We start from the raw sequence: 12521 nt of genomic DNA, 5'->3' as shown, positions 1-12521 counted from the left end.
ATATAACATGAGTTTGGATATCGTGTAGTAGCAGCGGGGCTTTGGCAGCATTTTAAAGGATCCAGGGTTCCAGGAGCTGCGGGGAGCCCTGAGCCCTTTAAATCACTGCTGGAGCCCTACCACTCCTACCCTGGAACTGTGGCAGCAGGGCTCACCGGCGATTTAAAGACCCCAGGGCTCCAGCTGCTATGGGGAGCCCTGGGCCCTTTAAACCACCCCTGGAGCCCTGCCGCCACTACCCCAGGACTGCAGCAGCGGGGCTCTGCCGGCAACTTAAAGGGCCTGGGGCTCCCCCCAGGCTCTCTAAATCACCACTGCAGCCCTGCCACTGCTACCCCCATATAACAGCATTTCACCTATAACGCAGTAGGGATTTTTGGCTCCCCACGACTGCGTTATATCAGGGTAGAGGTGTATGTTAGCAATTCTACAGTCATATGGTACAACCCCTGAGTTTACAGATTCGTTAAAATTTTTTGCTAATGGGCTTGCAATTTCATGTGCCAGTTCCTTTAATATTCTTGGATGAAGATTATCTAGGCCCCCCGATTTAGTCCCATTAAGCTGTTCGAGTTTGGCTTCTACCTCGGATGTGGTAATATCTACCTCCATATCCTCGTTCCCATTTGTCATCCTGCCATTATCCCTAAGCTCCTCGTTAGCCTCATTAAAGACTGAGGCAAAGTATTTGTTTAGATATTGGGCCATGCCTACGTTATCCTTAATCTCCACTCCATCCTCAGTGTTTAGCGGTCCCACTTCTTTCTTTGTTTTCTTCTTATCTATATGGCTATAGAACCTTTTACGACTGGTTTTAATTCTCTTTGCAAGGTCCAATTCTACTAGGCTTTTGGTCTTTCTCACTTTATCCGTACATATTCTGACCTCAATAAGGTAACTTTCCTTGCTGATCCCTCCTATATTCCACTCCTTGTAGGGTTTCTGCTTTTTCTGAATCACCTGAGATGCTTGCTCATCCAGCTTGGTCTAAAACTCCTGCCTATGAATTTTTGTCCCTTTCTTGGGATGCAGGCTTCTGATAGTTTCTGCAACTTTGACTTGAAGTAATTCCAGGCCTCCTCCACCTTTCGATCCACAAGTTCTTCATTCCAATTCACTTCCCTAACTAATTTCCTTAATTTTTTAAAGTTAGCCCTTTTGAAATAAAAAACCCTTGTCACTGATCTGTTTTTGTTTACCCTTCCATGTAGTTTGAACTGAATTATCTCATGATCGTTCGAACCAAGGTTGTCCCCTACAACCATTTTTTCTATGAGGTCTTCACTACTCACCAATACCAAATCTAAAATGACATCCCCTCTTGTTAGTTCAGCAACTACTTGGTGAAGGAATCCATCAGCTATTGCATCCAGGAAAATCTGAGCCCTATTATTATCACTAGCACTTGTCCTTCAGTGTATATCTGGGAAGTTAAAGTCTCCCATGATCACACAAATTCCCATTAGCATTTACTTCATTCAAAACATTAAAGAAGTCTCTTCCCATATTCAAATCAGATCCTGGTTGTCTATAGCACACCCCAAACACTATCCCAGGGGAGGCTCTAGTAGCTTTCTTCCACAATGTGTTTTTTGCCCAGATTCTGTCTTATCCATTCCATCGCTTCTTATTTCTTTACAGTCTACCTCATCATTGATATACAATGCTATTCCACTACCTTTGCCTTTATTTCTGTCTTTCCTAAACAGCACATACCCCTTAATACCTGTACTCCCTTCATGATTACTATTCCACCATGTTTCTGTTATCACTATAATTTCTGGTTTCACTTCCTGAACCAGTAACTCTAGTTCCTCCATTTTGTTACCTGGACTTCGCACATTGGTGTTCAAACATCTTAATTTTTGCTGTTTGGCTTCACTCACATTCTTTACCCAATTAGGCACAGACATTCTACTGCCAGTATCACCTACTAGAATGGTATCTACACTACCCTTCCTCCTTATGTCCATTCTCCTACCCATGGCTGTATCCTTTCTTACTTCGTTTTCTTCCCTCTCAATGTTAAAATCTGGTGTGGAGATTACCTGGACATCTCCCAACCATATCCCCCAAATTCCTAGTTTAAAGCTCTCTTCATCAGTTGTGCCAGCCTCCATTCTAGAAGTCTATTCCCCCCCCCCCCCACTCAGGTGAGGTCTATCCCGAGAGAACAGTCCTCTGTCCATGAATGCTTCCCAGTGGCCATACATCCCAAAGCCCTCCTTATAGCACCATTGCCTGAGCCATTTGTTGATCATCATAATCTTGTCACACCTTTGTTGCCCTTCTCTAGGAACAGGCAGAATCCTACTGAAGATCACCTGAGGCTCGATTTCCTTAAGCGTCTTCCCCAGCCTAGCATAGTCTCCCTTGATACATTCCAGTGAGAATCTAGCCGTATCATTTGTTCCCAAATGAAGGACAATCAGTGGATTCTTTCCAGCTCCTATTAGGATCCTCTTCAGCCTCAGGTCCACATTCCATATCTTAGCACCCGGCAGACAGCACACCCTTCTGTTCTCTGTATCAGCTCTAGTTACAGGCTTGTCTGTTCTCAGTAAGGAGTCCCCAATCATGTAGACCTGCCCTTTCCTGGTGATGGTGCACTTCTCCAGTCTATCCCCTGTTCCTCTGACTGCAAGTCTTCTCGATTCCTATTCTCCCTTGCAATCCTCTGCAACCCATCCTGTATCTTCCTGGGGCTCATATTCGGTGTTGTCTCCATTGATTCTTCCCCTCTTCCTACAGAACTAGCTGCTCTTCTCTTCTTCTTTGCCCTCCCACCTTCAGTGACCACCTACTGTGCCCCTTCTTCATTTTCCAACTCCTCAAACCTGTTCCTGAGCTCTATTTCTCCTTCACTAGCCTGTCTTTTCCTCTGCCTGGTTCTCTTAGTCACATACTTCCACTGCCCACTTTCCTCACATAGCAGTCTCCCCCCAGAATTCTTTGGTTCTGCTTTCACGTGCAAGTCTGAGCTTTTCCCTTCAGCCTCCTCATGTCTTTGCTCCATCATCTGCTCGAACCCCCTTCAAAACTCAACCAGAGTTTCCACCTGCATCTCCAGTCCTCAGATCTTTTATTCCATCAGCTCTATCAGGTGACACTTCATGCAGACGAAATTATTTTCAGGTACCCCCTCCAGGATCATGTACATACCACAGCTTCCAGTCATCTTCACTGTGTCATCCACTGCTTGGGTAACTACCACTGCTGCCTCTGTATCTGTCATAGCCTTCCCACCTAAGTCCTGTAAGTCCAGGAAAAACAAAACAAACCAAAACACCACCACCCACAGCAAAACAATCCCCCGGAGAGCACCACAACACTGCCAGAACACCACACACTCCCTTCACTAGCCTGTCTGTTCCTCTGCCTGGTTCTCTTAGTCTTCCTCCCAAACTCCCCTTGCAAACTCCCACTCAAACTCCTCTGTTTACAGCTCTGTTTGCTCGCTCCTGTGCCACTGCACCTGTCTGTGACAGACTGGTGTGGTGTGGCACTCACACACACACAAATCTCTAGCAAGGCTCATTTGTTGAGGCACAGAGGTAACAATGGCTCACAGTTCTGGGCACCCCCAATGTTACAGCTGCATTCACAATAATTTGGGGAAAGATGACCTTGGTCTGAACTAACCAAGAGAAAAGTGCCTCCCCCCAAAAGGCAGTTCTACTCTCAAGCGTGTAATCACTGTTAAAAACTCCTCACAGACACATATAGAAGCAATTGTAACAGAAGTCACTGTTTATCATTGTGTTCTGTCATTAGTGTTGTTTTGTTTAATGTTTTCTTTTCCTTTCTTTAATAATAAAATACCCATGGTTAATAATTTGTGATTATTTTGCTGGGTCTCAAAGAAGGGTGTCCTCCAAAGTATGTATGTAAAAGAATCCCTGTGACTAAAATAGTGGGAGTCACACTCCTGAATTGGCAATAAGAGAAACAATTAGTAAGAGCTGGCCTCCCATTTCTTGTTTCTCTGGACTAAATATTTTTAGTCAGTTTTTAAATAAAATTCCTTGGCATCCAACAATTTTAAATGACCCCTTTGAGTCCCCTAATAAGTTTTTTAAAGAACTCTTTCAAAATGGGAAGGACAAATGTGGACTATAATCTTGCCTGATCTTTTACTAATCACACTATAATTATTGTTCTCTTCAGCTAAGAGTTTACTACACTAAAAAAACAAAACAAAACACCTCTAAATGGGAACCCATAAAGCAAAATGGGTAAACAGAAAATTTCATTTCCTTACTGATCATTCATCACATGATCTTAGATAGATATGGTTAATTATATGGGAACAGTGTTCCCTGTCTGCTCAGAACTACAAGTAATTTGAAGCCGTAACTTCGAAACAACACTACAAATTAAAGTGGTATTTTACCACTTCAAGCAATAGCAGGTATTTTAATCATTCACAGATGTCGCAACAACAGAAGCTTTTTGGAATTAAGAAAAAATCAACCAGTCTGGATCAAAGGTAGCCAATTGCATACATTTATTTACATAATCTTTGCCATGTTTTTAAGAGCAAGAAAAGGACATTCAGGACAACAGGGCTCCCTTTTTGTATTATCTGAATCCAGCTTTCCTATGTTTTCACACTATGCCTCCATCTCCCAACATTTGGCCTACTTCTCCCTTAAAGGATACTGTATTACAGTGCTTTGTTTTTTAGCAACCTCTTTTCTTTAATGCCCCTTCTCACCGCTCCAGTCCATTGTGCTCTGGGAGCTATGGACCTACAAAGTGAAATTTGCAGCACTCTTTCATAAACTGCACTTTGCAGTACCCAGTACACACACAGCACCAGAGAAGAGCATAATTTCAGCCAGCTCAGCTGGTCTGCTGCTTTGTATTGCATACACCAGGCTGTAAAATGAAACAAAGAGGTGAGGGGCAGAGGGCACTCTGTACTGTGCACACACAACCAGGAGCATGGCACAAGAAGTACCACTCCTTCCCTCTATATTGGAGCTAGCCACAACTGTAGTCGTTGAGTACTGAGTGCATTAATTGTTCCCTGTGCTGATTCAGACCTCATTCTCCCTTCACACCAGCCTTCAAAAAACAGTGCAGGCTGCAGCCCTGAATGAGCACAGCTCACACGTCTGCTGTTAACCAAGTAGCTCTGGGAAACTCCACAGTACCCTTAGTACTGGTCTGTGCATATTAGGCAAAATCTGGCCCGTTGCACTTTGCACATGTACTACATACACACAGTACTGCTGGCCAAAATGGATTGCATTACTATGGGTGAGAAGACTCTCCACAGGTCAGCCTGGATCAAGGACTTAATTAAATGTGTCAACATGGAAGAAGGCAAACTATCTGTGACAAGAGGAAAAATGCCAAAAAATTTGACAGTCTGGGGCATCTTTCAAAAGTACCTTGGAAATGACAGGTTATTCATTTTATCATATACATGGGCTAACCCAGAGACAGGGACATAAATCAAAAAATCAAAGTGCAGCAAGAAATAAAACATGATGATGTAATAAACACAGACGTCTTATTAGTATTAACAGTAAGACAAATGAAGCCAAGGATAGGTTACATGTATACTGAATGAAAAAAAGACTTATGAGGGAAAGAAATGCATCACATACTTACCATCTCTGGCTGATGAAACTAAATAAAAGGAAAGTTTAAAACAGATAGTTTCAGTGCTATTAATGCACAGTATATTATATATGCAAATACCAAAAGTTTACATGCTTACATGAGCAGATAATTCCAGGTAGCCACTTTAAAGCATGATCAAATCAGAGTTTTAGCCCTTCAGACCTTTCAGCTCATTTCCAGAAGTCAGACATCAGTATGGATATTAGGAAATAGCTATGAGAGTATTCTAGGCATTCATCTCATCCTCCAGCCAAGAATCACCACTGCAAAGCCTGGCTCCAACAAGTAGATAGCAGACTACCCACTAGGAAGAAAAGCCCTGTGAATGGCCCTTATTTTCTCTCTCTCTCTCTCTCTGACAGAATCACAACCAAATTTGATTCTGAGGAGCAAGTTGTGTTTTAAGAACATAAGAACGGCCATGCTGGGTCAGATCAAAGGTCCAGCTAGGCCAGGATCCTGTCTTTCGACAGTGGCCAATGTCAGGTGCCCCACAGGGAATGAACAGAACAGCTAATCATTAAGTGATCCATTCCCTATCGCTCATTCCCAGCTTCTGGAAAACACAGGCTAGGGACACCATCTCTTCCCGTCTTAACTAATAGCCATTGATGGACCTATCCTCCATGAATTTATCTAGTTCTTTTTTGAACCTTGTTATAGTCTTGGCCTTCACAACATCCTCTGGCAAAGAGTTCCACAGATTGACTGCATTGTGTGAAGAAATACTTCATTTTGTTTGTTTTAAACCTGCTGCCTATTAATTTCATTTGGTGGCCCCTAGTTCTTATGAGAAGCAGTAAATAACACTTTCTTATTTACTTTCTCCACACCAGTCATGATTTTATAGACCTCAATCATATCCCCTCTTAGTCATCTCTTTTCCAAGCTAAAAAGTCACAGTCTTATTAATCTCTCCTTATACAGAAACCATTCCATACCCCTAATCATTTTTGTTGCCCTTTTCTGAACCTTTTCCGAACCTTTTCCAATTCCACTATATCTTTTTTCATATGAGGCGACCAAATTTGCACACATTATTCAAGATGTGGGTATACCATGGATTTATATAGAGGCAATATGATATTTTCTGTCTTCTTCTCTATCCCTTTCATAATGATTCCTGACATGCTGTTTGCCTTTTTGATTGTCGCTGCACATTGAGTCGATATTTTCAGAGAACTGTCCACAATGACACCAAGATCTCTTTCTTGAGTGCTAACAGCTAATTTAGACCCCATCATTTTATATGTATAATTAGGATTATATTTTCCAATGTGTATTACTTTGCATTTATCAGCACTGAATTTCATCTGCCATTTTGTTGCCCAGTTTTGAGAGATCCCTTTGCAGCTCTTTGCAGACTGCCTGGGATGTAACTATCTTGAGTAGTTTTGTATCATCTGCAAATATTGTAATGTCACTGTTTACCCCTTTCCAGATCATTTATGAATATGGTGAATAGGACTGGTCCCAGTACAAATCCCTGGGGTCTCATCACTTCTCACCTCTCGCCATTCTGAACAGTGACCATTTATTCCTACCCTTTGTTTCCTATCTTTTAACCAGTTACCAATCCAGAGGACCTTCCCTCTTATCTCATGACTACTTACATTGCTTAAGAGCCTTTGGTGAGGGACCCTGTCAAAGGATTTCTGAAAATTTAAGTACACTATATCCATTGGATCCCTCTTGTCCATGTGCTTATTGAACCTCTCAAAGACCTCTAACAGATTGGTGAGGCATGTTTTTCCTTTAGAAAAACCATGTTGACTCTTCCCCAACAAATTATGTTCATCTACGTGTCTGACAATTTTGCTCTTCACTATAGTTTCAACCAGTTTGCCTGGTACTGAAGTCAGGCTTACCGGCCTGTAATTACTGGGATCACCTCTAGAGCTCTTCTTAAAAATTAGCGTCACATTAGCTATCCTCCAGTCATTTGGTGCAGAAGCTGGTTAAAACAACAGGCTACAGACTACAGTTCTGCAATTTAACATTTGAGTTCCTTCAGAACTCTTGGGTGGACTTTTTATTGTGTGTATCGTGGGGGGCGGGGTGCCTGCTGTTATTATTTAGCATTGTGTTATTAACTTCGGTAAATGTGTCTGCTTTGACAGAGGGTAGTGTTTATCTCTTGTATGATAAACATAGTTTTCCATACACACGCCTCTATGAACACTAGTCCCAATATCAGGGACTGAAATGAGGGAGACGGCACTCTCACAATTCTATGGAGATAACATGCCTCTGGGGAGCACTGGTTGGTCAGAGGAAAACTGGAACATTAATTACATAATTTTGTGAAGGTGAGAGATCCAATGAAGTTGAGTGAGATATGCAAAGATAGTATGGGCATTGGGCAGGAGAGGAATGGATGCACTCCCTCTTTCACCAGGGATTCAACCAATTTACCCTTGCAGAATCTCTAACCTTGAGCTCAAAGAACCTGCAGAGAAGGGCTCCTACACATTTCAGCCTATCATTTCATTTTGACTGTATTGTTCTTAGCATGACTCACAAAATTGTAATATAATAGACAGGGTTGGATTTAGAGGCAGGTTAACTCAGGCAACTGCCTGGGGTGCTGGACTTGGAGAGGAGGTACCTCAGGGTGTTGTTTTTGTTGTCAGCAACAAAAGGGAAAACAGAATAGTTGAAATAACATGTTTCAGGTATTCATTTTTCATAAACCTCCTAGAATGTTCTGGACCTTTGTAGAATGTTGTGGAAACTTCCAGAGTTCTGAGAACTACATTTTCCTTAAACCTCCTAGAATGTTGTCAGCCAAGTCCTCGCAGGTGTATAAGGGGCAGGATGTACCAAACAGTCAGTGAGATATAAGAACGAACTGATGTGAAGTAAGAGCCCATCTGTGAACCTTGTTTCATTGTGTAACTGTGAAAGTGTACTTGTGTTTTAAGACATAAAGAGTGTAAGTAGCAACTAATAAAGTACATATTTAATGAGACACCTGAGATATCTATTGAACCATTATCTATGCAACAATAAGAAAGAAATGCTGTTACTTCTTTTGTTATACTTAAATAATGTTTGAGGACAGTTCAATTTCTTGATGTTAGTACATTTCAGTTATTTTTAAAATTAAAGTTTCTATGACTTAGAGGAAAAAATATTTTTTATTTGCTTATATATGGCATGAATAAAATACAGATTTACAGATCTTAGCATGCAAATTTATTGTCTTATATGACAGAGATAAATCATTCATGCAAATCATGCATCAAAGTTGTGAAATGAGCTACAAATGCAATAGAAACCAAGTTATTCAAAGTTTAACAAATGAGAGGGCGCCTAAGAGGCTCCTTGCCTGGGACACCATTTGGTCTAGGTTGGCCCTGATAATAGACTCTTTTATGAGGTTACTGACCATACATTTCTTTGTTTCCATTGAGTTTGAAACGTAAAATTTGGTACATGCATCTTTTATGGACCACTTAATACAGGGAAAGGGGTGAGGAGAGGCCACATTTGACCCATGACATCAGGGTCTTAAGGGATTTCAATCACTCAAGACACTCAAAGACAATTCATTTTACTAAAGAGATTACCTTTCTTGCCTGACTGATCTGAGTACTTAAAAAAACAAAACCAAACAACAAACAAAAACTAAAGTTTATATTTTCTACTTCGGAGTCTCATTTTTCAAAACAATGTGAAACAAAATGCAAGATGTGGGAAGTTTTTGGATCAGGAGAGTGATTAAAGACTTAGTACTGCAAAGCTTATTCTGCTACAATTTCCAACTTTTTCTTTTTTGTTGTTATAATATAAAAGCAAACATTGGTGCTTTTGAAGAACAGTATATTGACTGCTCTGGCATGGGTACTTCTAAGTTAATGATAATATGCTTCCATGATGTTCTAGAAGGACGGCTTCTAACAGTTCATTCTCCAGGCCAGCTAAGTGCTTCACCTCTATTGAGACTGTCGACAGCCCTTGTGGGCAGTGGTAGGGACTATGATCCAAATACCAATTTAGCTAGGAAATGTGCTGAACATAAAAGCCGCACTCCAACAAGGTCTGTGAATTGCTGTTTGATAACATCTAGTCACTACTGATCTGACAGCGGATCTCCACCAATGACCTGGAGGTGGCAATCTCTATATTATTATTGATCCCTTGATGAGCCATGAAGTCATTCCCTCTATAACCAATATTTTCAATCCTAAAATATCATCCTGTGAATCGGCATGTCAAGCTGAAAAATGTGAGATTTTAAAACCTGAAAATGGAATGGGATCAACTGAATACTTTAGTAAATCCTCCAAGCAGTTGAAGCAGTTCTGGTGTCCACAATTCAAGAAGAATATTGATAACTTGGAGAGACAAGAGCCATAAGAATAATTCAAGGATAAGAAAACATGCCTTATAGTGATTGAGCTCCTTCAGTCTATCTATTTAGCTTAACAAAGAGAAGGTTACAGGGCTATTTGATCATAGTCTGTAAGTACCTACACAGGGAACAAATATTTAATGGGTGGTCTCGTCAGTCTAGCAGAGAAGCTTGTAACAAGATGCAATGGCTGGAAGCTGAAGTTAGACAAATTCAGACTGGAAATAAGGACTAAAAAAAAAAAAAAAACCACCACAGTGAGGATAATTAACCATGGGAACAAGTCACCAAGGGTTGTGGTGGATTCTCTATCACTGACAATTTTTAAATCAAGATTGGATGTTTTTATAAGAATTATTTGGGGACGGTTCTATAGACAGTGTTATACAGAAGGCCAGACTAGATGATCACAAGGGTCCTTCTGGCCTTGGAATCTACAATAATGCCAGTTTCAATGTGCATTGGGCCAAAAAAAATGCCTTTGGTTGCACCCATGCAACCTCTGCTTAAGTCTGTAGTGTTGCACAAATGTAACTATAGACAGATCATGCTCCATTAAACTCGATTTACTCCAGAATCAAGGTTTATGAGTTGAGGGAGAGGGTCAATCTCAGGACCAGATCAAAAGCTCCCAGACCAACCCATAGCACAGCAAATCATACTGAACTTTGGGCAACAGTTAAAGAGAGCCCTTTTTGATTGGGAGTAGGTCGTGGAAGGAGATTTACAGAATGGGAGCCACACCTGTAGCCCCACTCAGTACCTCATGAAATATTTCTACTAACTGGACTGCCAATGAGATCTATGGATCAGTTCAGTTTTCTAAAAGGAGGGTGGAAGGAAGAGAAGCTTGAGAGTCCATGTCTCCCTGCCAAGCTCTCACAGCTTCATGACTATTTTGGGTCTATTGGGATGCCCAGATGCAGCATAGCAGGACCTTCTGGAGAGTGCAGTGAGTGATCCAAAATAATCCAGTCCTACTGAAGAGCTTCCTACAGATCCTCAGACGCTGGGCTCCTGTACATAAAGACAGAAAGGAAAGATTGGGAACTTCTTTAAAGTCTTCACTGCAAAAGACGAGACAAGGAAGGAAAGGGAAGGTGTTCCTGCAGTTCTAGTCTCCAAAGGAAAGAATTCAGTTGAGGACCATGGGGAAGTTGCTTACTACTGACATAAGGTGTTTTGGAACAGTCTTTCCTTTGTTTGAGGGCGAAGAACAAAATATGAAAAGGGAAAATTGAAATGGGACTAGGATGCGCGGGGGAGGTGGAGAAAAGGGAAAGAAGAAAGGGGCGGGGGTTGGATCTGTGAAAATACCATTCTGAATTTCCAACTTCTTCCCCTAACTTCTTTCCCCCTTCTTCCCTTGCTTCATTCACCATGAGCCACAGCTGAGATGCCCACCTGTGTCACCCCTCACATCTGGCAAGAAAGGGGGTGACCAGATGTCCCGATTTTATAGGAACAGTCCGGATAATTGGGTCTGTCTTATATAGGTGCCTCTCACCCTTCCCTTCACCTCCCCCACGATTCTTCACACTTGCTGTCTGGTCACTCACTAGGGAAGAGGGCTGAGGTGTTCGCTGCACCACTCACTGGCCAGCCCGTTTCCACGAGGGCTGACATTTCCACACTCCACTTTCGCCAGTGTTACTCCTGATGTGAACTCTCCCCAGTCTGAGAGCTGCCGGGCCAGCTGCGTCACCCTAGACCAGCCCTTCCCCAAGGGGAGGGGAGAAGAGGACAAAGAGGGGCCCTGACTTACTAGACAGCAGCGGCTCAGCTCCGGGTACGGGACTCTTTCCATTGCTCGGGCCCGGAGACCGGGCTCGCCCCTTGTCAGTGCTCATGACCCCCACCCCCGGCTCCACTACGCCCGGGCGAGCGGGGTGTGTAGTGTACCGCCATGGCCGCCCAGAGCAATGCACTGAGTGGGCCCTGGATTTTGCGCTACCCCTTCAGTGCAGCAGGAACCGCCGGCTTTCTGGCTCCAACTTCGGGGGGCGGCCCTGCCTGTGCACAGCCCCACCCCACGCGGGTACCTCAATGTCCACCGGGTCCCGGCTGAGCACGCGAGCCATGGTGTCACCCTCCGCCGCAGGGCTCCCGACTGAGCAGAGCGGGGCTAGCGGCGGGCGGGCCCAGCACCGCCCCGGGGGCGGGCTCCCGGCTCCGCTGGCTGCAGCTGCAGCCGCTGCCTCTCCCTCGCCCTGTAGCTGCGGGAGAGCGTGGGGGGCGCAGCGCCTGTGCCGTACTGAGCAGTCGGCTGTTCAATGAAACCGAGAGCGCCGCGCAAGCGGCCCAAGCCAGGGCAAGGGACGCGGGGCACAGAATCCCCTTCGTGTTCGCTCCCGGAGGCTCCTACACCTGCCGCTAATGAGCGGGATTGCTCGCTGGGAGTTAGTTTCCGGAGCCTCTAGTCCCTCAGCTACACGTGGGTTTATGTAAACAACCTTCGCCCGGGCTTATTCAGGGCGAATAAGGGTCGTTTTCCCTGCCAAAGAGCAAGAGAAACTTGTAGGTAGAGGCT

The 12521-nt window shown here is 43.4% G+C and overlaps 1 protein-coding gene across 2 annotated transcripts in view; it reads right to left on the bottom strand.

Annotated features, from left to right (window-relative positions):
* DPYD (dihydropyrimidine dehydrogenase) overlaps nucleotides 1-12148 on the bottom strand; it is a 627421-nt gene extending 615273 nt beyond the window's left edge. Inside the window, exons 1-2 of one of the 2 annotated variants that reach the window (XM_030572745.1) lie at nucleotides 12034-12148; nucleotides 5623-5640 (exon numbers count right to left, since the gene is read on the bottom strand). In XM_030572745.1, coding sequence (XP_030428605.1) covers nucleotides 5623-5640; nucleotides 12034-12072 — 57 coding nt within the window. In that variant the 5' untranslated portion in view covers nucleotides 12073-12148. The remainder of the gene's footprint in view (nucleotides 1-5622; nucleotides 5641-12033) is intronic. The other variant, XM_030572746.1, reaches the window with a different exon arrangement.
* Between the last annotated feature and the right edge of the window lie 373 nt (nucleotides 12149-12521).

The sequence above is a fragment of the Gopherus evgoodei genome, chromosome 8 (assembly GCF_007399415.2).
Source record: "Gopherus evgoodei ecotype Sinaloan lineage chromosome 8, rGopEvg1_v1.p, whole genome shotgun sequence".
Taxonomy (NCBI): domain Eukaryota; kingdom Metazoa; phylum Chordata; order Testudines; family Testudinidae; genus Gopherus; species Gopherus evgoodei.
The sequence above is the reverse complement of the archived record's forward strand: the minus strand, read 5'-3'. Positions and strand labels throughout refer to the sequence as shown.